General features: G+C 46.4%; 2 protein-coding genes across 3 annotated transcripts in view; one reads left to right on the plus strand and one right to left on the minus strand.

Annotated features, from left to right (window-relative positions):
- Positions 1–539: 539 nt before the first annotated feature.
- LOC139009469 (group 10 secretory phospholipase A2-like) lies at positions 540–19,154 on the plus strand. Its single transcript, XM_070413758.1, has 6 exons — positions 540–557; positions 6,784–6,923; positions 7,012–7,115; positions 10,331–10,481; positions 11,623–11,732; positions 19,012–19,154. Exons 1-6 carry the CDS (start codon positions 540–542, stop codon positions 19,152–19,154), a joined length of 666 nt encoding a protein of 221 aa, XP_070269859.1.
- A 2,332-nt stretch (positions 19,155–21,486) lies between these two features.
- The window catches only part of BFAR (bifunctional apoptosis regulator), a 31,018-nt gene continuing 27,990 nt past the window's right edge, over positions 21,487–24,514 (minus strand). For both annotated transcript variants that reach the window (XM_070412946.1, XM_070412947.1), the window contains exon 8: positions 21,487–22,984. In XM_070412946.1, the coding sequence (XP_070269047.1) occupies positions 22,792–22,984 (193 nt within the window). In that variant the 3' untranslated portion in view covers positions 21,487–22,791. The remainder of the gene's footprint in view (positions 22,985–24,514) is intronic.

Below are 24,514 nucleotides of genomic sequence, written 5' to 3' on the forward strand. Positions count from 1 at the left end.
CTTCCTGGTAAGTTGTTGGGGTCCAGCCCCAGCAGGTCCAGGGGTTCCCAAAGGTGTGGATGGAGTTGGCAAAGAAGGAATGACACGGAGGCAGTGTTCAGTTGATCATCATAGCTAGGTTCTCCTTCCAGGTTCTGGCCAGGATCTCCAGCCAGCTTCTATGTATTTTATTGTCTTGTTATATCTGTATTTATACCAGTTGATTTTAATCCTATCAATTTCTATTCCCAAAGGTTAGGGCGTTTCTTATCTCCATTCCAGGGAGTAAAGATTACGTAGCTTAAGCATGATTGTTTGTAGTTAAAGTGATTAACTACCCGCCTGGCACTTAGTTAAGGGGTTTTATTCCCTCCCTAACTTCAGGGAAAAATCCCTACCTGGGGAAACAACCTTTCTCGGAGAGGTGACCTTGGTTAAAACACATAGCGCCAAGAAGGGGAACAAACGTATTAAGAACAGTATGCCATATATGCCAGGTCCCTTGAAACATATGCTGTGCAGATGTTTCTTCCCTGCAGCGACTGTGTCAAGCAGCAAGGATGGACCGGCTTCTGGCAGTAAGTGTAGTTATTTTACCTTCTAGCCATAGAGGAATACCCACTTTTGTCATAAAGAGGAAGAAATCCTTTTACTCATCAAACCTTTGTAGCAACCTTTAGTCAGTAGACCAGAATGAAATCTGAAGATGTGGCTAAACTGAGACCAACAATAGAGCATAGTTAATTCATATGCATAACTCTCCCTTAGGCAGTGAACCGATTTTTGATTCTGTTCACCTTCTGTCATAACCCCTGTCAACATAAAAACCATTGAAACCTGTAAAGAATTTTTGTGAGTTTATTTGTGCCAAACTGTTGACATACACAGGGAAGCAGAACCTGAACGAATTGAGATAATGCTCCGGAGAATGGCAGGGTTACATTTGTATTTATACATTTGCAATCAAAGGAGGGACATAGGTGGGTTACATGAAATTCATTGGTGATAGATTAAGGAGGAGGGATAAAGCAAAGCAGGGAAACCCCTGGGGTTGGATAAAAAGTAAAATGATGGACATATATTTAGGTGGGTGCAGGATCAATTAACATGATAATGAAGGAATTTGTGGTATCTGTCCTGGAGCCCAGTACATTTGGTTGTGCCCCAGGGGCTCCAGAAAAAGGCAAGTTACCAGTTACCCAGACATTTCAAGGGTATGTTATCTTAGAGGCAAAAAGGCAAATGGGCTCAGTAAGGATCAAAGTTGATCTTGTCAGTGAAGATACTGGCCTAGGACGTAACTGCCCACCATAACTGCTTTTAGTTCAAGTTTAATTTCAGACCATCCTTTGTGGTTACTTTAGGTCTGAGTTTGCAAGATCGCCATGCAGGCCTCCCCTGAGCTTGTCAGGTCAGCATGTGGCTCTTTTCGTTCACACCCCTCATCTCTCAGCACACTCAACTGAGGCCCTTTTGGACATGACTTATAATTTACATTTTTAATATGATCATTGAGGAGAGAGTATAGGACATTAATATGTTTGGTAATGGACCCAATGCCCCAGTTATCTAACATAATTAGGAACAAATTGTTCTGTATGAATGAGTTTTGCAGAGATTGAGGCTAACCAGTTAAAGTGGTCGATTTTTGGTGCAAAAGTTCTAATACTGAGAACAGATTTCCTAACTTTTTAATTATAATGGACTTACCAGTGTAAATGAGGTTTCCTCTGTGCACATTGATTGGGAAATTCCTTGAAAGCAAACGTCTTTCTCCATATATTTATGTGGGATATTTTTATCCCCCATTGCTCATAGGAGATCCTTAGAAGAAAGACAATGTTTTTTACCCCATGTTTTGGAGAGTCTGAGACCCATAATCTGTGTGGACAAGCCCTCATTGAACACTTGTGTGCAGGCGGCCCGTGTTAGGGGTTCAAGAGGAGAGACCACGCCTTGCCTTGAGGAGCTCACTCCAGTGGAGAGAATGACAGAGTGGCAGATGAATGGCCTGATGCCTTAGGTTTTCATAGAAGTGTTTTGGGAAGGGGACTGGCCTAGGGGCAGCTGGTAAGTGTGTGGGTTCTTGACTACATGCAGGAAAGATTTCACAATATTGGTCCAGGTGATTTTGAGGGTACATTTATTAAAACCGGGGACAGTGATACAAGGAAGGGCAAATGAAATACGGAAACTGCTAAGATAGAAGAAGCTACAGGAGAGAGCCTAGGTGGGGTGGCTTTGGCTGTCTAGAAATGTTATAAGAAAGAAATGAGTAGAAGAGTGGATTAAAAAACTGTGGTACATCTACACAATGAAATACTACACTGTGGTAAAAAAAGAAGGAGTTCTTACCATTTGTAACAGCATGGATGGAACTGGAGAGCATTATGCTAAGTGAAATAAGCCAATGAGAAAAATAAGTATCACATGATCTCACTCATTTATGGAATATAATGAACAACATAAACTGATGAACAAAAACAGATCCAGTGACAGAGAAGCATCGATCAGACCGTCAAACCTCAGAGGGAAGGTAGGAGAGGGTGGGGGTAAGGGGGAAAGATCAAGCAAATGTTATAATGTACCCCACGAATCACAGAAGGACGCCTCAAGAAGTCGAATTAAAGAGTCACATTTACTGCAGTCCGGGACTCGAGGGGGCATTTCGCTCTCCCAAATCTCGAAGTGATAAGATGGCCGCAACACCAGATTTATATAGGCAAAAATCACAAAGGTATTGATTACATCCCAGGGTTTGGAATGAGGAACCTGGTTCGCAAAAAAAGCAGTTTACAGAAGCAGAATTAAGCATGTTAATTATAGTTTTGGGTCTCCTGATCACTGAGTTGACAGAAACACATTTCTGGGACCCCTGGGTTGACAGGAACACATTATCTAGAACCCTCAGGTCTTGGGATAATTGTGCTGTCCTGGTTCCCAGGTACAGAGGAATTTGCTTTCTAAAACCAGTAAGATCGCAATCAATGGGATATTCACATTACAATCAATAAGGCATTCAATTGAATGGGATGATTTATATAATTCAGAAAATCAAAATAACCTTTCTATTGTTAAACAAAGCAAATAGGTACAGAAGCCAAACAGCAGGGTTAAAGTTAAACTATAGTTTCTAACTGAGATGACTGCTACTTCACAAAGGACTTATATGCAAACATATAGGCCTAAGCAATGGATACAGACACAGGGGGGTAAGGGCATGAGTGGGGGGGGGGGGTCGGGGGTAATGTGGAGATGAGTTCACATATGTAATAACTTAATCAATAAAGAAATTTAAAAAAAAGAAAGGAAGAAAGAAAAAGAAAGAAAGAAAGAAAGAAAGAAAGAAAGAAAGAAGAAGAGAAGAGAAGAGAGAAGAGAAGAGAAGAGAAGAGAAGAGAAGAGAAGAGAAGAGAAGAGAAGAGAAGAGAAGAGAAGAGAAGAGAAGGGAAGAAAGAAGAAAGAAGGGAAGAAAGAAAGAAAGAAGCCCTGGCTGGGTTGCTTTAGCTCTTTGGTAAGTCTAATGTGCTAGGGTGAGGGACTGCGGCATGGAAGGGTTACAGAATGTTACAGAATGTGCTAAGGGGAGGAAATAAGACATGAGAAATTGAATGTGCTCGGAGGGAGGGGGATGTATGAGGAAGAATTGTATTGCCAGGATATGAGGATTGTGTATGTGCTGGGAGGAGGGAGTGACGTATGGAGGGGGGTTGCAGGGTTAGGAACCATAGAAGAAATATTGCTAGATTGTCTTAGACCAGTCAGGTGTGACTCTGTTTACCGCCCCCCCCCCCCCCTTTGTGCTTATGAACTTTCTGTGAGCTTCTAAGGTAACACTGTTTTGCTATAAAAATCATAATGCACACTTGCTCTTTGCCACATGCCTCGAGGCTTCCCAGAGGGGGAAGGTACGGGCTGTGGTCAGCTGGCCAGCTTAATAAAAGGCTTTCAAATTTAAATTCTGAGTCGGTGGTCTATCTCGTTGAGCCAACCCATAACACTAAGAACAGGGGGTCTTAGGAACAGGTTCAGGGGGTTAGCCCAGGACAAGCTGTCACTGACCATTGCTGCCCTGGTTGCAAGTTTCGTGGGGTCCCTTAGAGTTTAGGAGATGCATGCCTGTGGGGGGAGATAGCGGGAAGGAAAAGGCTTGGGTGTGCTCCCCAGGATGGAGAGCTCTTGCTGGGACTTCATTTTGAGGATTTTTGAAGGCTGGGAGTTGAGGGGAGGTCGTAGGAGAGGATCTCAATAGAATATTCATCATTTTTATGCTGATGTGCCAAAATGAGATTTATTCCCTTAATTTCATCTGTCCTTGGCACAAATGGCACTAATTGGATTTCTGCTCTCCAGCTCCCTTAGTGGGGTGATTTAAACTAATTAGCCTCTGGTTTGGGAGAAGTGTAAGCCATTTATTTACTCTTAAGTGTCTTTGGTTTAGAGAAGATAGGATTACTAGATGGTTGCAAGCTGCTTGGTCATTTAGCCATCTCAGTTTCCGTATTTCATTTGCCCAGGAATTTTCCTAGCTTCTTACTATCCTGCCTCAGAAGGAGGCAGACGGAGATTTGGCCACATGTAGAAACGAATTTGAATCTGGGCACCCACAATTCTTGGTTCTTTTTTTTTTTTTTTAAATATATTTTATTGATTTTTTACAGAGAGGAAGGGAGAGAGAGAGTTAGAAACATCGATGAGAGAGGAGCATCGACCAGCTGCCTCCTGCACATCTCCCACTGGGGATGTGCCCGCAACCCAGGTACATGCCCCTGACCGGAATCGAACCCGGGACCCCCCAGTCCACAGGCCGACGCTCTATCCACTGAGCCAAACCGGTTTCGGCCAATTCTTGGTTCTTAACTTCTCTGAGCCTCGATTTTTTTACTGTGAAATGGGGACACCAGAGGGGTCTGAGGCTGTGCTAAGATCATGTGTCTGGCCCTGGCCGGTTTTAAGAGCATCGGCCCATGCACCGAAGGTTCTTGGGTTCGATTCCAGGTCAAAGGCACATACCTGGGTTGCAGGCTTGATCCCAAACAGGGCACATGTGGGAGGCAACCACTTGATGTGTCTCTCTCACATCAATAAATATTTCTCTCTCTCCCCCTCCCACCCCCCTCTCTAAAATTCTGAAACTGTGGGGATTCTTACCACATTATAGCGAGTGAGACATTGTTACTGGAAACGGCTTTGGCTGGGGCTTTGCCTAGGGCCAGCCGGTAGTGTGTGGGTTCCCGACTTTGAGCAGGAAAAGCTTCACAATAGGAGTCCAGGTGAATTTTAGAGGACGTTTATTCAATCTGGGGAACCATGAAACAAGGAAATGAGCCGAGGCTTGTCTGCTTTTGGCTCATTAAAAAGTCAGAGTAAAGGGGGCCTTAGGGACAGGTTCAGGAGTTTTGCCTGGGACTAACTGCTGATATATTTGCTGCCCTGATTGCAAGCCTGGAGACGTCCCTTAGAGGCACGCCTGTGGGGAAAGAAGTTGTGGGAAGAGGTGGGCATGGTCCTGGGAGGGAGCGTGAGGGCTCCTTTGTCTTGATGATTTTATCTCTCTCGCAAGCAGGAATTTTAGAGGGTTTCAGCAGAATATTCGTCTGGTGTGCTCCTTCAGGGTCATGGTCTTCACTGATTTGTCAATGTCAGGGTGCCCTTAGTCACTGGCGCTGGTCCTGGTGTCACCCACCTGGTTTTGCTGCTTTTCTGGGACTGGAGCTGAAATACAAATGAGCCTAGAGTCTAGGATGTTGTTATCTCTAGGGAGGTGACCTTCTGTATCTGCTATAAATTACTGTGCCTCTTTGTTCAGCTGTCTCAGTTTTCCTGTTCCATTCATTGGCCTGTCTGAACAGGACCATTATTAGTTGCCATTATGTTTACTAGAGCGTGGCTGTGGAGATGGGAGGAGTCTAGGAGTTCCACTCTCAGAAGTAGTTATTGAAAGATCAGACAGAGGCCGAAAACCAAGACTACAGGCTTTATTAGAGGGGAAGGACCTGCCGGGCTGTCTCGTAAGGGGAGGACAGCAGCACGTGCAGGGGTGGGCACGCCTTTTGAGGGGCGGAATGGGAAGGGGTGGGGGGCTTAGTGTACTCGGTGCACACTGATTGGTGGCTTACTGCATTGTCCATATAGGACAAGGGCTGAGGGTATTTGGCAGGTGTGGATTGGTGGTCCAATGTATAGTCCATATAAGGTACCTGGTTAGTCACTCAGGTATGTCTGGGCTGCAGGTTACATCATACTTCGCCCACCAGTTGGGGGAAGGGAGGATCTATCAGTTATGACTAGAAATCGCCAGAAATTGATGACACTGGGTAGGGACAAAGGGGAACAGATGTGTGCCACAATTGTCAATTCCTTTCAATGCTGAGCACCTACGGTGTCTGTCTTCACTGCCTCACTGTGGCTTTGCTACCCTCGACCAGATGAGAAGCCTGAGGCAGAAAGGGCATGGGGTGTGAGGCCAGCTCCCCTCCTACACCCGTTCAGCTCTTTCACCAGAACCCACTTAGGGCAAATCTTTGACCCCTTCAGTTTCCCAAGGGTGGTGGGGAGGCAGGGGAGGGAGGGGGGCGCGGTGCAGAGAGCTGATTTCTGGAGGTATCTGGAGCGCCAAGTTTCCTACATTTAAAGTGTTTAAAATAATTTGACTCTCCCCCTCCTCCAACTCTTCTTTTCGATGCCCAGGTGAGTGCTGGAAGGGGGCTGCAGGTAATCATAATATGAATAGAGCTCCCTTTTTGAGCATTTACTTGGTGGGTCGACCTGTGCTAAACTCCTTTCCTCCCTAATTCTCCCCAGACCCTAATTGGAGACTTCCTGGCCCCGATTCTCTCTTTTGGCCTCCAGCGCCCATTCCATGACCAAGATGCAGAGGTCCTGGAAGCACTTCTCTTGCCGCCCCAGGGGCTTGCCCTTGCCGGGCTCCTTCTGGCCCTGCGGTAAGGTGAGGGCAGGGGCGGGGCTGGGCGGGGCGTGGGGGAGGGGGTTTGGGCCCCAGTTTGGTGACTATATACACTGGTCAGCCAGATCGTCCCACACCTGCCGCCTTCCTGTGGGTCAGCTGCCCCTGTGCCAGCCAGTAATGCTGCCGCTTCTGCTGCTCCTGGTACCCGGACTCCTGCCCTGCGCAGGTGAGTGAGGAGTGCGCCCCTGGAGGACCAAGGAGTTCCTGGGACTTCTTTAGCCCTCCCTCCGCCCCAGCCCTGCTCCCACCCCTCTGCAAGAACTCCAACTTACCAGCCCTTTCCAAGGTCCCCGGAGCCCTACTGCCCCAATCCCTCCTTTCTCTGGCTCACTGACACATTTCTTATCAGGTTTCTAAGAGCCTTGTCCCCAGACCTCCCCAAGAGCTTCCACTCCTCCACTCCTCCCAGGGACCCAAAACTAGGCCAGCCCTTCCCAGGGTCTCGAAGTGGGACTATCACGGGGACACCAGAGGCTGGAGGAGCAGGGGAAGAAGGGTCTGCCCTATCTGGGGTGGGGGAAGAACATGTGGTTGCCTTCTTACCCCTCCCTAGGCACCACACTCGGAGCGGTCCCCTCAGTGACTGCCCATTTCTGGGGTGCACAGGCACACACTCACAGGGAGATATACAGACACCCCATCATATACATACACACCCCCAGCCTCACCTGGGCACTTAGGTGTAGGGCTCATGGACAGACTCACACACAGACACAAGCAAAGATACCCCAAGGAGAACACACACACACACACACACACACACACACCCTCAGGCCCATAGGAATATAGGAAGCCCAGACAGCCTTGGCACTCCTAGCAAGGCTGCTGTGGGCAGACAGAGCAAACAGACCGCAGAGTGACCTGCCTCACCTAAGAGGGAGTGTTTTCCTTGGTTCCAAACCCAGTGCTGGGCCTCTGCCCCATGCTTGGGTTCTCCATAGGGCTGTCCCCAGGACGCTGAGATGCCGGAGTGTGGTTAGGTCAGGGAGGGGGACTTCTGGGGACAGCTGTGGGGTATAGGATTAAGACTGTGGCCCTGTCATATATGCTTAGACTGGGACTTGGTGGAGCCAGAGGTCAGGGGACCTTTTATGGAAGCCAGCTGTGTGCCAGGGCATCTGGAGCATTTACTTGGTGGGTCGACCTGTGCTAAACCCGTGGCAGAGATCTGCCCTTCAAGAGCTCCCAGGCTAGAGAGTCACTCCGGAAGCAGATAGCAGCACAGTGTGACAGCTCCTGTGGTCGACCTGAGGGTGAGGCAGACTCTAGGAGGTGACAGGTGAGCTGGGTGAGGATGGGGTGAGGGCATTTGCAGCACAGGATATATGTGATGGGGAATGTAACTGGAGGAACAGGAAATGATGAGCAGGATCTCTGTGGTGGGCATTCAGAGAGGACACTGGAGAGGAGGGAGAGGCAGGCTCCCGCAGGGTCTCTGGGCTGCAGTGAGGCCCCTGAGCCTTCTTTCTCTGAAGGGTGGTTTCAGGCAGAGGTGTGGGCAGCACTTGGCAAATCCCAAGAGAGCGAGCTGGATGTAATTCTGGCCTGTACTCTTAGAAAGAGTCAGTGTAGTAACAACTTGTTCTAGAACAGAGACACGATGGCTAGATGTAATGCGTAAATCTCTGGCTCGGCAGTCCCAGAGCCGTGGAGAGCAGACTCCCAGAAATCAGGCAGGTCTGGGCCTGGGCGTCTGCTCTGAGACTCACCAGCCCTGTGACCCGGGATGGGTCCTTTTGTCTCTCTTAGTCTTAGTCTAAGGCAGGAGTGGGCAAACTTTTTGACTCGAGGGCCACAATGGGTTCTTAAACTGGACCGGAGGGCCGGAACAAAAGCATGGATGGAGTGTTTGTGTGAACTAATATAAATTCAAAGTAAACATCATTACATAAAAGGGTACGGTCTTTTTTTTTTTTTTTAGTTTTATTCCTTTCAAACCGGCCGGATCCGGCCCGCTGGCCGTAGTTTGCCCACGGCTGGTCTAAGGGGTGCACAGGCACACACTCACAGGGAGTGTGTTCTCTGATGCCCACATTACAGAGAGTTTGGAGATGCCTGACCCTGAGCAGTGGCCCCCTCCTTGGTGCCCCTCAGCTCTGTCACCCTGGCAGGCCTCCTTCCCCTGCTGTTACTGGGCAAGGAGGACTGAGCACTGGATTGGGAGGCAGAAGCCTGGGTCAGAGCCCCCAATCAGCCAGGTTCTTGTTGGCTGTGTGGCTGTGAAAGGCAGGGGTTCCCATTGCACCTACTGTGCACTGCTCTGTGTCAGAGCCATAACTGGGCTCGGGCCACAGGGCCTCCCTGTGTGGGAGGAAGCTGTGGCTAGGCAGTGAAAGTAAGAGGAGATGGAAAGGGCCCTGAACCAGAGTCTAGATCAGTGGTTCTCAACCTTCCTAATGCCGCGACCCTTTAATACAGTTTCTCATGTTGTGGTGACCCCCAACCATAAAATTATTTTCGTTGCTACTTCATAACTGTAATTTTGCTACTGTAAACAATACATATGTAATTATATTTTTTCTGATGGTCTTAGGCGACCCCTGTGAAAGGGTCGTTTGACCTCCAAAGGGGTCGTGACCCACAGGTTGAGAACCGCTGGTCTAGAAGGAAGTGGTGGTGGTGGTGGTGGAGAGAACCAGGGACGGGGAAGCCTGCACAGAGGAGCCCTCATTGGTGGCAGGGACCCTGTTTAGCTCATCTCTGATGTCCAGTGCTCATCACCGGCAATGGGACAGACATTTTAAAAAATATATTTTATTGATTTTTTATAAAGAAGAAGGGATAGGAATAGAGAGTTAGAAACATCGATCAGCTGCCTCCTGCACACCCCCTACTGGGGATGTGCCCACAACCCAGGCACATGCCCTTGACCGGAATCGAACCTCGGGCCCTTCAGTCCGCAGGCCGATGCTCTATCCACTGAGCCAAACCCGTTAGGGCCTTGGGACAGACATTTGATGCACAACTTGGACTCTGACGGTGTCGGACATTGACAAGGGCAGGAGATTGGGAATCAGGGCATTCCAGGAAGAGGGCCCAGCGGTGAGATCTTTCAGATGCTGTGGCTCTGTGTCTTGTTTTCTCTTTCATGGCTGCCTTGAAGATACTGGTGATAATAGCTAGAGCTTGCTGTGTGCCAGCTGCTTTACATACATGATCTCATTTCATTCTATGAAGAGAGGTGCACTTACCCCCCTAATTTTGCAGACGAAGAAAGCAAGGCACAGAGAGTTTGAGTAAGTTGTTCAAGGTCACCCAGCCAGGGACTAGGAGGAGCAGGATTCAAACCCAGGCAGTCATCCAGGCTCTTTTCAGGCCAGTGACCTTTCCCAGGGCCAGGGAAGACCTGACCGGCAGCCTCTAACCTTTGTTTTCCCCCAGGCTCCTTGAAGTCACATGTGCACCGACGTGGGCTCATAGAACTGGCAGGGACCGTGCACTGTGTTGGCCCCCGCAGCCCCCTGGCCTATATTAGATACGGCTGCTATTGTGGCCTGGGTGGCCGAGGCAAGCCCCTGGATGCCATGGACCGGTGAGTTTATGCGTGGGCCAGGCTAGAAGGTCTCCTACCTTCTGGGGGTAGTTAAGGCCTATGAGGAAATAGCACGTTTTACTACCTTGCAGGCAGAGGTCCTCCTGGGTAACATTGCCAGCTGCCCCCTCGCTCTGGCTATGCAGTGGTTCTCAACCTTCCTAATGCCGCAACCCTTTAATACAGTTCCTCATGTTGTGGTGACCCCCAATTTCACTGTTACAAATTGAACATAATTAAAGCATAGTGATAAATCACAAAGACAATATGTAATTATATATGTGTTTTCCAATGGTCTTAGGCGACCCCTGTGAAAGGGTCATTCGACCCCCAAAGGGGTCGCGACCCACAGGTTGAGAACCGCTGGGCTATGGGATGATTTCTTTGGCTGAAAAAAAACAAACCGCAAAACAAAACACAAAACTGATTAGACTTAAAGTGCACCAGAAACTGTTTTGAGAACCCCTTTGAGTCCTCACAACAATCCCACTTCAGAAATGAGGAAATTGAGGCTAATGTTGTGGCCCCACCCCATAACAAAGAAACAGAATTTCCGGAGGATGAGGCCCAGAAATCAGGATTTTAAAAGGATTCCCAGGTGATTCTGCTGTGCAGCCAAGGTTGAGAACCACTGTCTTAGAGCGCTGGTCAGTGAGGAGGACAGGTGTTAACCTTCTTGCTAATGAGGGTCTCATTATAAACCTGCCCTGGAGGGAGGGAACCTGGTTTTATGAGAGGGTCTAACAAGGAGACACTCATAGCCTGGGAAGCAGGGGGCCTGATGACATTCTGGGGATGGGAGCTGGCACTTAGACTGAGACCTAAAGGAGGAAGAGTGGGCATGCAGTTGTCCTAGGCAGAGGGCAAAGGCGGGAGGCAGGCTCATTCTAGCAACAAAGAGGAGAGTGGTTCCGCTGGAGCTCAGAGACCACGGGAGTGAGGCAGGCAGGGGCCGGGCTCAAGCATGGCTGGCGATGGAGGCAGGGCAGGACACACTGAGGTCAGTAGAAGTATTTCCCAAGATAGGATTCTCAGGAACAAAGTTTGGACCAGAAGATGCTCACCCATAGTCCTGGCATGGAAAGATGGCCAGGAGAGCAGCCTTCACTCACCTGCTGGTCTGCCTGTTTGCCATCCACAGGTGCTGTCACCGTCATGATTGCTGCTACCTGCATGCCAGTGAGGAGGCTGGCTGCATACCCAAGCTGCAGTCCTACCCTTGGACATGCAACAATCAGCGCATTGAATGTGGTAAGTTCCCAGTAACACCCACAACAACCATCCCAGAGTTCCTGGGGCATCTGCTTGTAATAACTTACCACTGCTTCCAGCTCCTCATAGACCACCCTTTGGACTGATCTAATATAAATGATCTCTAATACTGAACACTTAAACAAATAAACAAAAAAACAACAACATTTCTTTCTTTTTAAAAACATTTAAAAAAATATATAGTTTTATTGATTTCAGAGAGGAAAGGAGAGGGAGAGAGAGAGAGAAACATCAATGATGAGAGAGAATCATTGATTGGCTGCCTCTTGCACGCCCCCTACTGGGGACCGAGCCCACAACCCAGGCATGTGCCCTTGACCAGAATCGAACCCAGGACCCTTCAGTCTACAGGCCAATGCTCTATCCACTGAGCCAAACCAGCAAGGGCCAAAGAAACCCATTTCTTTTCTGTCTGGACAAAAATGGAAAAAGAGAGAAATGACACCAGAAATAAACTACCACACTGTCCATCAGATGGGGCCTGGGTATATAAACCCATGATGTATCCTCACTGTGGAAGACTGCAGCCTGGAGAAGGGATAAGGTAGAACCATATGCTGACATGGAAAGATGTTGAGTGAAAAAGCAAACTGCAGAATGATATGTTCATTGTGTTAAAAAGAAAAACTTGCAAATAGCACCATACTACTTTCCACAACTACATGTGGACGCTTGCAAAGCTCAGAAAAATGTCAAGACACACCCCAAACTGAGGATGGCTGTGGTCATTTCTAGGGACAGAACCAGGTTGAGGGGAGTGATGGTAGGAGGCAATTTTATGTTCTCTGTCATGTTTCCATTTTTTTTTAAAAGATTACCTTCATGAATTATTTGTGAATTAAAAGTTAAAAAGAAAAGGAATATACAGACTGATGGGATCTATGCAAATTACTTTGACATGTAATGAAACAAAATTTAAAAATGTGGGTGGGGAGGACGGATGGACAGATTACTTTCTTGGAGATGGTACTTACAAGTGGGTGGTTAGTATATCTCATTGTGGTTTTTATTAGCTTTTCCCTAATGATGTGGAGCATCTTCTCATGTGCTTGTTGGCCATTTTTATATCTTTGGAGAAATGACTATTCAGGTCTTTTGCTAATTTTTAATTGGGTTATTTGTCTTTTTGTTGTTGAGTTATAAGAGTTTTTAATATATTCTGGGCACTGCACCCCTATCAGATATGTGATTTACAAATATTTTTCTCCCATTCTATAGGTTATCTTTTCATTTTCTATCTTTTTCTTTTTCTTGTTAATTATCAGCCAAGGATATTTTTCCCATTGCTTTTCAGAGAGAGAGAGAGAGTGGAAGGGAGGGAGGCAAGGGAAGGGGAGAAACAGAGACAGAGACAGGAGAGAGAGAGAGAGAGAGAGAGAGAGAATGAGAATGTGAGAAAGACACACTCATTGGTTGCCATCCCCCCAACCTGGGGCGGGGAGGAACCTGCAACCCAGCTATGTGCCCTTGACTGGGAATCGAACCCTGGACTTCTAATCACTGAGTCACACCTGCCAGGGCTGTTTCCATTTTCTTGAAAATGTTTTTTGTTGATGTTTTTATTGATTTTTAGAGAGAGAGGAAGGGAGAGGGAGAGAGAAACATGGATGAGCGAGAAACCTCATCGATCAGCTGCCTTCCACACACCCCCTACTGGGGATCGAGCCTGAAATCTGGGCAGGTGCCGTGACTGGGAATCAAACCAGTGACTTCTTCTTCTTTTTTTTTTTTTTTTTTAATATATTTTATTGATTTTTTTACAAAGAGGAAGGGAGAGGGACAGAGAGTCAGAAACATCGATGAGAGAGAAACATCGATCAGCTGCCTCCTGCACACCTCCCAGTGGGGATGTGCCTGAAACCAAGGCACATGCCCCTGAGCGGAATCGAACCTGGGACCCTTCAGTCCACAGGCCGACGCTCTAGCCACTGAGCCAAACCTGTTAGGGCCGAACCAGTGACTTCTTGATTCATGGGTTGATGCTCGACCACTGAACCACACTGGCCAGGGCTCTTTTCATATTTTTAAAATATGTATTTTATTGACTTCAGAGAGGAAGAGAGAGGGAGAGAGAGATTGAAACACCAACGATGAGAATCATTCATTGGCTGCCTCCTGCAGTCCCCTACTGGGGATTGAGCTAGCAACCCAGGTATGTGCCCTTGGTCGGAATTGAACCCAGAACCCTTCAATCCTTAGGCTGATGCTCTAGCCAGTGAGCAAAACCAGCTAGGGCTCATTTTCTTGGTAATGTTTTAGTTCAAAAACATTTGTAATTTTGGCCCTAGCTGGTTTGGCTCAGTGGATAAAGTGTTGGCCTGCAGACTAAAGGGTTCCTGGTTCGATTCCAGTCAAGGGCACATGCCTGGGTTGCAGGCTCAGTCCCCAGTGGGGGGTGTGCAGGAGGCAGCCAATCAATGATTCTCTCTAATCATTGATGTTTCTATCTCTCCTTCCCTCTCCTTTCCTCTCTGACATTAATAAAAAATATATATTTTTTAAAAAGTTGTAATTTTGGCCCTGGCTGGTTTTCTCAGTGGTTAGAGCATTGGCTCTCAGACTGAAGGGTCTTGGGTTTGATTCCCAGTCAAGGGCACATACCTGGGTTGCGGATTTGCACCTGTCCCCCGTCCCCCACCCCAGTCAAGGGCATGGGCAGGAGTCAACCAGTGGATGAGTCTCACATGGATGTTTCTCTCTCTCTCTCTCTCTCTCTCTCCTTCTCCTCCCTCCCTCCCTTTCTTTCTTTCTTTCTTTTTTTTTTTTAATATATTTTATTGATTTTTTTACAGAGAGGAAGGGAGAGAGATAGAGAGTCAGAAACATCGATGAGAGAGAAACATCGATCAGCTGCCTCCTGCACACCTCCCACTGGGGATGTGCCCACAACCCAGGTACATGCCCTTGACTGGAATCGAACCCGGGACCCTTCAGTCCGCAGACCGACGCTCTATCCACTGAGCCAAACCGGTTTCGGCTCTTTCTTTTTTTAAAAAAATATATTTTATTGATTTTTTACAGAGAGGAAGGGAGAGAGATAGAGAGTTAGAAACATCGATGAGAGAGAAACATTGATCAGCTGCCTCCTGCACGCCCTCCACTGGGGATGTGCCCGCAACCAAGGTACATGCCCTTGACCGGAATCGAACCTGGGACCCTTCAGTCCGCAGGCTGACGCTCTATCCACCGAGCCAAACCGGCTGGGGCACTCCCTCCCTCCCTTTCATTCTCTCTAAAAATCAATGGGAAAAATATCCTGAGGTGAGGATTAAAAAAAATGTAATTTTGATAAAGCCCAATTTTTCTGTTTTGTCTTTCTTTTTAAGTCCTCATCTGATATTTTCCCTGTTGATTTTTAAAGAGAGTGAAAGGGTTTAATCCACATGCAGGATTAAACCTGCAACCAAGGTACATGTCACTGACCAGGAATGGAACCCAGACCCTTCGTTCTGTGGACCGACGTTCTAACCACTGGACAACCCTGCCAGGGCTATTTTGTCTTTTCTTGATCATGTCTTTGGTGTCCTATCTATGAATCCATTGCTAGATCCAAGGCCATGAAGACTTATGTCCCTGTTTCCTTCTAATAGTTTTATCATTTGAATCTTGCATTTCGGTCATTGATCCACTTTGAGCTAATTTTTGTAGATGGTGTGTGATAGAGTCTAACTTCATTGTTTTGCATGGACTATCCAGTTGTCCCAGTACTGTTTGTGGAAGAAACTCTTCTTTCCCTTGTTGAAAATCTCTTGGCCCTAGAAGGATGACCTCTCCGGTCCTCAGTTGCCTTACCTGGAAGATGGGTGTTGCAAAGATGAAAAAAGGGTTTATAATGTGGTAAACAGGTTGGACAGAGGTTACTACTCCCTCCCGTCTCCTCTCCTCCCTCTCTCATCCTGATCTGAACCTCTCTCTGACCCACTACCTCCCACTAGAGAGAACTGAGGTTCTGGTGTGACTTTCCACTGGAACCCTAGCTCCTGCAGCGCCGTCTGTTCCGGAGGAAAGGAGGCAACTAAGAGTTACGAGAAGGACGGTCTTAGATAGGCACAGATCCTCAGCCATATCTCCTCACTATGACTTAGGAGCTGGCATAAGAACAAGGCTGACTTAATATTGAGAAATAATAGTAGTGTTTAGGACTGGAAGTGCCCCAGACATCCTCTCGCCCAGCCCTCTCATATAGAGTCGGAGACACTGAAGCACAGGGAAAGCAGTGACTTGCCTGACGTGGTGGTGATGTGCCTGCTCCTGGGCACATTCCCTGTCCCCAAACTGCCCCTTCCGGTGTGGGCGGGGAGGAGGTGAAATGGGCGTTGAGTTGGAAATCTTAAAGATCTTCCCCTTCTTCCCTTCGACTTGCCCCTAACCATGTTAAAATGGAATTTGTAAAATATTTGTCGATGGGAGTCTGTGCCTGTTTACAGTCCTGCCCTCCCTGAACCAAATGAAGAGAACCAAAATACCTATTATACATTTTTTGACTAAAAATATTCTCTTATTCTGTTTGGAGATATTCTGAACATAGTTGTTTATTTAATTACAGGTGTGGCCCATTTTCCATTTATGGGCCTGACTTAAATATATTTTTAAAATGTTAAGCATATAATAATATTTACTGGTAGGCCTTTATTTTAAACTTAACCCATGGGAGCTATTTTTCCTTTTAAATTTTTATTATTCTGGAATAACATGATTGCTGTTAGGTTCCTGAGGCTATGGAGTAGTGAGACCAAGTCTTGCTTTTGAAAGAATCTTTCTTGCTCAGAGGTGAGGGTGGGAACAGAAGGGAGGTACAGGTGCTGGATTGTTGGGGTCCAGCCCCAGCAGGTCCAGGGGTTCCCAAAGGTGTGGATGGAGTCGGCGAAGAAGGAATGACACGGAGACAGCGTTCAGTTGATCAGCATAGCCAGGTTCTCTCTTTATTCTCTCCTTTATTGTCCTGTTATAACTGTATTTATAAGCATGACATAATGGTATGTTTTGGGTCCTCCCTTGGCCTTCTACAGTTCCTGGTTTCATGTCCATAGTTTCTTATCTGACCTTTGCCAAAAATCCTGTCTCTATCTAGTTCTGTTGATTATAATCTTGTCTAGGTTAATCTCTGTGTTCCATTATAAGGGCTATTCCAAGGTCACTATTCTACTGCTCTACTGATAAGCTACAAGGAAGTGACTGAAGAAGATTATCCTACCCAGTAAAGGTTATGTCCTCCCAGCCCCGCTGCTTGCCTTCCCTGGGACTGCCCTGTATCGGTGGGTCTCCAGGGGTATAGGCTTTGGTGCTTTCCCTGGTGGGCAGACTCCTGGGGATGTGGACCCAACAAGTCCCAAATTTACTGCCAACAGTCTTAGTCCAAGTTCTTCATAAGTAGTACATGGTATTTTGTAACACTAGGGGGTTTTACTGATTCATTCCCTTCCTTAGTCCTGTTAATTCCTAACTCCAGGGAAATATCCCCACCTGGGGAAACAACCTTTCTCGGGGAGGTGGCCCTGGTTAGAACACATGGCGCTAAGAAGGGGAGCAAACATATTAAGAACAGTATGCCAGGTCCCTTGAAACATATGCTGTGCAGATGTTTCTTCCCTGCAGCGACTGTGTCAAGCAACAAGGATGGACCTGCTTCCGGCACGGGATCAGGAGATCCTGGGCTGGTGTCCTGGTCCACCCCTTCCTAGCTCTGTGTCCTTGGACAAGTTACTGAATTCCACTGAGCCTCACTTTACACATCCATAAAATGGAAATAGTAAAAATTAGATGCAGTGTTTGTGTGAGAATCAGAAATGATGTATGGCTTTTCCATATTCTCTCAACAAATATTGAGAATCTACTCTGTGCCAGCCCCTATGTTAGGTTTTAGGTAAGACAGAGAAGTGTAGCCCAGCTGGTGTGGCTCAGTGGTTGAACGTTGACCCATGAATCAGGAGGTCATGGTTTGTTCCCGGTCAGGGCATATGCCGGTGTTTCAGGCTCGATCCCCGGTAATGGGTGTGCAGGAAAAGGCCAATTAATGATTCTCTTTCATCATTGATGTTTCTCTCTCTCTCTGAAATTAATAAAAACATAACAAATAAAAGAGACAGAGAAGTCTCAAAGGAGGAGAATGGGAAATTGTCTCTGTGCCAAGTGCTTTTATAACTGCTGTGTCAGAAAATAAAGCAGGTGAAGTCCTTACCTGCTACAACATGGATGAACCTTGAAAATGTGATGCAAGGAGCTAAGTGCAAGAAGACAGACACAAACGGTCACGTGCTATATGATTCCAAGTGTATAGAATATCCAGAATAGGCACATCTATAGGGACAGAAGGCTGATTAATGGTCGAAGACTCAGGAGAGGGGCATCGGGGAACAACATCTTAATGTGTACAAGATCTCTTTGGGGTGATAGAAATGTTTTGGATCTAGATAGAGGTGATGGTTGCCCAATATTATGAATGCACTAAGCCCCACTGATTTGTGCACTTTCAAATGGTAAATTTTGATATGGGAATTTTTCCTCAATAAAAAAGCAGGGATGCAGGGTGGGGATATTCTTTTATATTGAATGGTCAGATTAGCTGGCAACTTTAGCAGGTCAGCTTCAGCTTACTAGTGCCTCCCGTATCCCCTGCATTTTACTGATTTGGTCTCTTCCCATTCTTCCAACAGCCCTTAGGAGTAGGTGCTATTAGTATCCCCGTGTTGCACTTGAGGAAACAGCCTAGGGAGGGTGAAGGGATGTGTCTATAGGCACATATCTACTACATGCAACGTTGATTGAGTGCAGGTTCAGTGCCAAGTCTCTCCTGGGCAGGCTTCCTCACCCAGGCTTCCCAGTAATCCTGCCAAGTGGATAATGCCCAATTTTAAATGAGTACTTGACTCATTTAGGCAAGATCACACAGCTAGGAAACAGGAGAGCAGGCATTGCTCCCCAAAAAAGGCCTGGATGGTTCCCTACTGCTATTCTCAATGGATCCTCAAATGAAATTATGTAATATTGATACGAAAGAGAAGCTAGAAGGTCAAACGGACTTTGGATGCAGCACCTCAAAACACTTCTCTGACAACTTCAATTTCCTTTTCAGCAAGATGGGGCCAGTATCACCTCCCTCTTGGAGTTGCCCTGAGGCTGGAGATCAATATGAATTGTCAGGTGTCACTCACATGCAATTTATGACCCTTACTGCCAACAGTGTTACCAGTTTCCCTCCTGTTTATCCTCAAGTCTCTGCAAGCTCCTGCTCTAACCTCAGTTTCCCCATTTCTTCCAGGACCGACAGAGGATGAATGTCAAGAACTCTTGTGCAAGTGTGACCAGGAGCTTGCTTACTGCTTAGCCCAAACCGAGTACCATTTAAAGTACCTCTTCTATCCACGTTTCTTATGTGGGCACGACCCGCTCAAATGTGACTGACTAGTTTGACTTGAAATGTTTTGTACAAGGAAATAAAACTTTTTTCACTAACCAACAGCCATATTCAGTTCATATTCAGAGGGGAACTGAGTTAAAGTGTTAAAGCTGCAACTTGTGTTTGTTATCCCTCCCTCTCCAAACCTGGGGCTGGAGCCTGTTTGGTTGCCAGTTTGACTAAGGTCAAAACCCCATGCCTATTTACAAAACCATGACGGTGTTTATGACTGTATTGGGTCTGGTACCATGTTTGAGGTTCGACCTTTATGAAAAGGCTGAGCTTGTCTTCTAACCTGCTCTTTTTTTTTTTTTTTAAATATATTTTATTGATTTTTTACAGAGAGGAAGAGAGAGAGATAGAGAGTCAGAAACATCGATGAGAGAGACATCGATCAGCTGCCTCCTGCACATCTCCCACCGGGGATGTGCCCGCAACCCAGGTACATGCCCTTGACCGGAATCGAACCTGGGACCTTTCAGTCCGCAGGCCGACGCTCTATCCACTGAGCCAAACCGGTTTCGGCTTCTAACCTGCTCTTGATGAACAAACACCTGCTAAGTGCTGGCCTTGTCCTAAGTCCTGGGTTGAGGCAATAAATAAGATGACCACATGACACCATCCACCCTTGTGAAGTTCAGGTCTAGTAATTGTTAGCTCAAGAAAGAGTATTCTTGCCCATCCTACTCCACCTTTTTAAAAAAAATCCTCACCTGAGGATATTTTTCCCCCCATTGATTTCTAGAGAGTGGAAGGGAGGGAGGAGGTGGAGAGAGAAACATTGACATGAGAGACACATTCATTGGCTGTCTCCTGCATGGGCTTCTACCAGTGCTGGGGAACTTGCAACCAAGGTACAAGGTACATGCCCTTGACTGGGAATCAAACCCAGGACCTTTTAGTCACAGACCAATTGTCTAACCACTGAGCAACCAACCAGGACCATCCTACTCCACCTTTACTAGTTAAAATTTATTTCCTGATTACAAAAGTATTACACACTCACTGCTTTTTGAAAAAGGCAAATACAGAGAAATATAAAGGAGAAAAGAAATGATCCCATTTCCCACAAACCGTAATAACCACTTTTAACATTTTAGTTGGTTGTCCATCAGTCTTTTCTGTAATTTAAAAAACTGTAGTTGAGTCCTGGCTGGTGTGGCTCAGTTAGTTGGGGATCATTCCATGCATGGGAATTTGCTGGTTCAATTCCTGGTCAGAGCACATCCCCAGGTTGTGGGCTTGATCGCAGTTTCTCTCTCCCTTCCTCTAAAAATCAACACACTATTCTTCTTTAAAATGTAGTTGAAACTCTTGTTTTTCATAAGCTTTTTTCCATATCTGGAAACTCCATTTTTGTTGTTAATTTCACCCAAGAAAATATTTTTTTCCCCATTGATTTTTCAGAGAATGGAAGGGAGGAGGAGAGACACAGAGAAACATCGATGTGAAAGACACATTGATTGGTTGCCTCCCGCATGTGTTGGGGATCAAGCTTGCAACTGAGTTATGTGCCCTTGACCAGAATCGAACCCACAACCCTTCAGTCGCAGGCCAACGCTCTAACCACAGAACAAAACTGGCCAGGGCTGGAAATCCCATTTTAAATAGGTATTACGTACCAGTTTATAAATTGCTAACTTTAGAGTATTGGTGATTTCCTATTTTGAGCAATTATTCATGTGTTGGGGATTCTTTGAATAAATCCGCCAAATCCCACTGCCCACCTTTTCATTGTCCCTTAACTCAGATTTGCAGAAATGGAATTCTTACATCAAAGGGTCTGAATATTTTAAATGGACATCCTCTGTTGATGCATGTAAACCTGCTGACAATTAGTGACAGTCCAGCCCAGCCCATTTGCTCTAGGCCAGGTCTCCTTTGCTCTCCCCTGAGCAGATGTGGATGGCACCCTCTTTGAAGCAGAATATGGGGAGTGGTTGGGGGACACTGGTCTAGGAGTCTGGCAATCTGTAGTCCAGCCTGGGTCCTGCTCCACTAGTGCCACCCACTCTCCATCTCTTTATCTGGAAAGAATAGTAACCCCTCAAGGCAGGAGACCAGGGATGTGAAAATACTGCAGTGTCCCCAAACTTGCAGTGCCGCCAGTGTCTCCGGCAAGTCATGGGTGTTAAGCAGGTAAAGTCAGGCAATCCTGGGCCTGATGAGCAAACACAGGAGGAAGAAAACATTTTCTCTCCTTTCACTTAAGATACTTTAGGCCGACTCCTTGGCTCAATGTTCCCATCAGGCAGGGAGACTTCAGCATGACTAGTAGGTTGTATTGAGCAATTCAGATCTTCATCATGTTTTCTCAACAATTTTTTTCTACAGAAGTTTTGTCTTTATAAAAAATATTTTATTTTTATTTCAAGTAATTTTTTAAACTTTCAGATGCAAAGTTTGAGTGAAATCTTCAAAGATACAAAGGATTAATGAATGTTTCATGGAGTCACAAAGAAACCCTTTGGATGCAAGGCCCATCAGGGATCACATTAGAATGAAGTAAGAGGCATCGTTCATCTCATTCATATTTACAATTACATCACTTGGTGTAATTACACTTGCTGTTTTATACATCAGAACAAGATGATAGAGATTATACAGTGTGAGGTCAATGTATAAAATGCTTCATTAAACAAAAGGACTATCCTGGATTTTGGATTAAATTATTCAAAACAAAGCAAACCCCAAAACAAAACCATTTTTTAAATCCTCACCCGAGGATATGCTTTTTAAAAATTTTTTTTTAAAACTGATTTTAGAGAAGGGAGAGAAACATCAATGTGAGCAAAACATTGATTGGTTGCCTCCTGTACAGGCCCAGACTGGGACTCGAATCTGCAACCTTCTGGTGTACAGGATGACGCTCCAACCGAGCCACCTGGCCAGGGCCAAGGCAATTCTAAGTGGCACTGAGGCAGCACGGCCTGATATCCCACCTCTGTTACCCTGACATCCCACTCAATCCCCCCATTCAGAGAAAGGGATCCAAACTTTCAATGATTAGTAGAAACAGGATGAGTGTAACCATCATTCTAGTCTCAAATTGCATCTTTTAGATATTTAACTCTTCAACTTCTTAGCAACTCTTCAATAAAACAATTGTCTACTGGATTTTGGTTTTTCCTCTGTATTTTTTTTATGTGCAATTGTCTATGCCTATGACAAAGTCTTCTCCCATTTTCCTAAACTTGACTTAGAGGACAGGCCTGGCCCCAGTAAGCCGAATCTTGGGCTGAGTCTCAGAACTCCAACTTGCCCTGGGAGCCTTTGTCGGTCACTGAGGTTAGGACTGCTGATGTGGCAGCCTTCTGATGTTGCCCACACCACATCCTCTGAGGACCCTGGTTCCTTGCAAGCTGTAGTGGACGGGGCCTCCCAAGTTCGTGTGAGCAAGGAGGCTAGGTGGGAGGTGCTGCTGCTGTGTCGGCCCAGCTCTGGGATGTCAGTCCCTGCTGCCACAATGACATAGGCAGAGGGAGAGAGGACCTGGTTGTAGGCTTTGACAGAGAAAGCAGCACCTTGTTTACTAGGGAAAGAAAATAGGAAGTTGAGCGCTCCCAACCCCTCTTCACTCAAGCATCAAAGCTCAGACGTCAGGGAGGCTGGAGGAGTCCCTCAGAGCGTGGGCAGCGCCATTCAAAAAACTTGGGTTTCCAGCCGTCGGACTTCCTTGACCACAAGATCAATGTTAATAATTGGGTTAAAGTACAGGGCCCAGTAAAATAAACAGTTGCAAACAAACTGAGGAATGAGGGGCCAGAACATGGCCACAAAAAGCCCCTGTGTTGATACTTTCCAAAAATGGCTCCACATCCTCTGAGGCACAGTCCTGAAAAAGAAGAGAAGCATTTGAGAGGTGGAAGAGTGCTGGCAATTCTAAACACATTGTTTGTGGGTAGTTTTTATCGCGTGCTAACAGGTGGCGAGGGCCATTTTTGCTAATTTTTTGAGCAAATGGCAACTTTTAGTAAAATTACGGTAACTTTAGAACGTATAAATATGTAAAATGTATAAATACGTTTCCCGCATACAATGTGTAAAGACAACACCCCAGTGCTCAGACTTTGGCTGTCTCCTAGTGCAGAGTCAGGTGGCCTGGCTGCAGAGACCTTGTTTTCTGTCCCCACTGCCTGAGACACAGCGTTGCCTGACTAATCCATCTTCAACTCCCAGGACACAGCCTAGATGGTGCTTCCCCAGGGCACTATCTACACCAGGTGAGGCATCCCCATTTCAGCCCCAACTCCACCTGCTTCATCGCTGTGTCTCATTTGTAAATATTTAATATACATATTTTCTCTGCGAGGCTGTAGACCTTCAGAGTAAAGACTGTCTTCGTTACCAAAAGATCTGCAGTGCCAAGAAGAAAGCCAGGGGCAGAGAAGGGGCTCAATGAACTGTACATGAAGAAAGGAGTTCACTGAATTGAAATAAATGAGGGAGATTCTTGTCAGGTTCTCAGAATTATTTATAAGGCTGCTCCTTATTGATGAAGCCAAGACCTTGTGAGTTATATAGGGTATATCAGACCTCAAGGATACTGTGGTAATGTTACTTCTGCCTGCCAAGCAGCCATTCCCTTTCTTCTAACACCACCTTCTACGTTTTCCTTTGGGGTGCCTCCCTCCCGTATTCTTTTCCATGTGGTATGGGTGGGGCTGAAGCCCCTGTTGGGGGGATGAGTAGATGCCTTGAGCCTGGACAAGGAAAGCCCCACATACCCCTGCACCAAGTGATGGGTTCAGGTGAGCACATGACCCAGGCTGGGCCAATCAGAGTAAAGGCACGTGAGCCCTGAGACTCATGAGTACTATAGGGAAAGAAGTGCTCTCCTTCCACAAGGTGCTAAGTTGCTCCCATCTACGCCTGGAGTGACCCAAGGCCCCCACTTAAAGAGAGCTGCCTAAGGCTGAACAGGAAAGAGCAGAGTTGCAAAAGGGAGACAGTCAGTTCGGATGATAGCATTTAGGTCTTTGCATTCAGCTATGTGGGAAGCCTTAACTGGGTATTTTGCTTTTTAGGAAAGCCAATTTAGATTGGTTTCTGTCACTTCACTTGCAACCAAGAGTACTAAGTCAGTGACGGTCTCCAATTCTCATTTTAGGCATTAATCCAAAGCCCTTATTACTGTTCCAGTGGCAGCAGAGCAGGATTAGAACTCATGTCCACAGGATTTCTCACCAGATCTCCTTATGCTTTACGATAATGCTGTTTTTTTTGTTTTTAATAAAGCACCTTCTTTTTTCCACTTGTTTATCCCCTTGTTATTAAAATCTTTCATGTACAGCCTCCACTCCCAGGAATTACATGGTAGGGTATGGGATAAGATATATGGAGAGACACTTTAACAATGAGCACC

The sequence above is a fragment of the Myotis yumanensis genome, unplaced genomic scaffold, assembly GCF_028538775.1.
Source record: "Myotis yumanensis isolate MYYU_CA2020_CCGP unplaced genomic scaffold, mMyoYum1.0.hap1 SCAF_4, whole genome shotgun sequence".
Lineage (NCBI taxonomy): Eukaryota > Metazoa > Chordata > Mammalia > Chiroptera > Vespertilionidae > Myotis > Myotis yumanensis.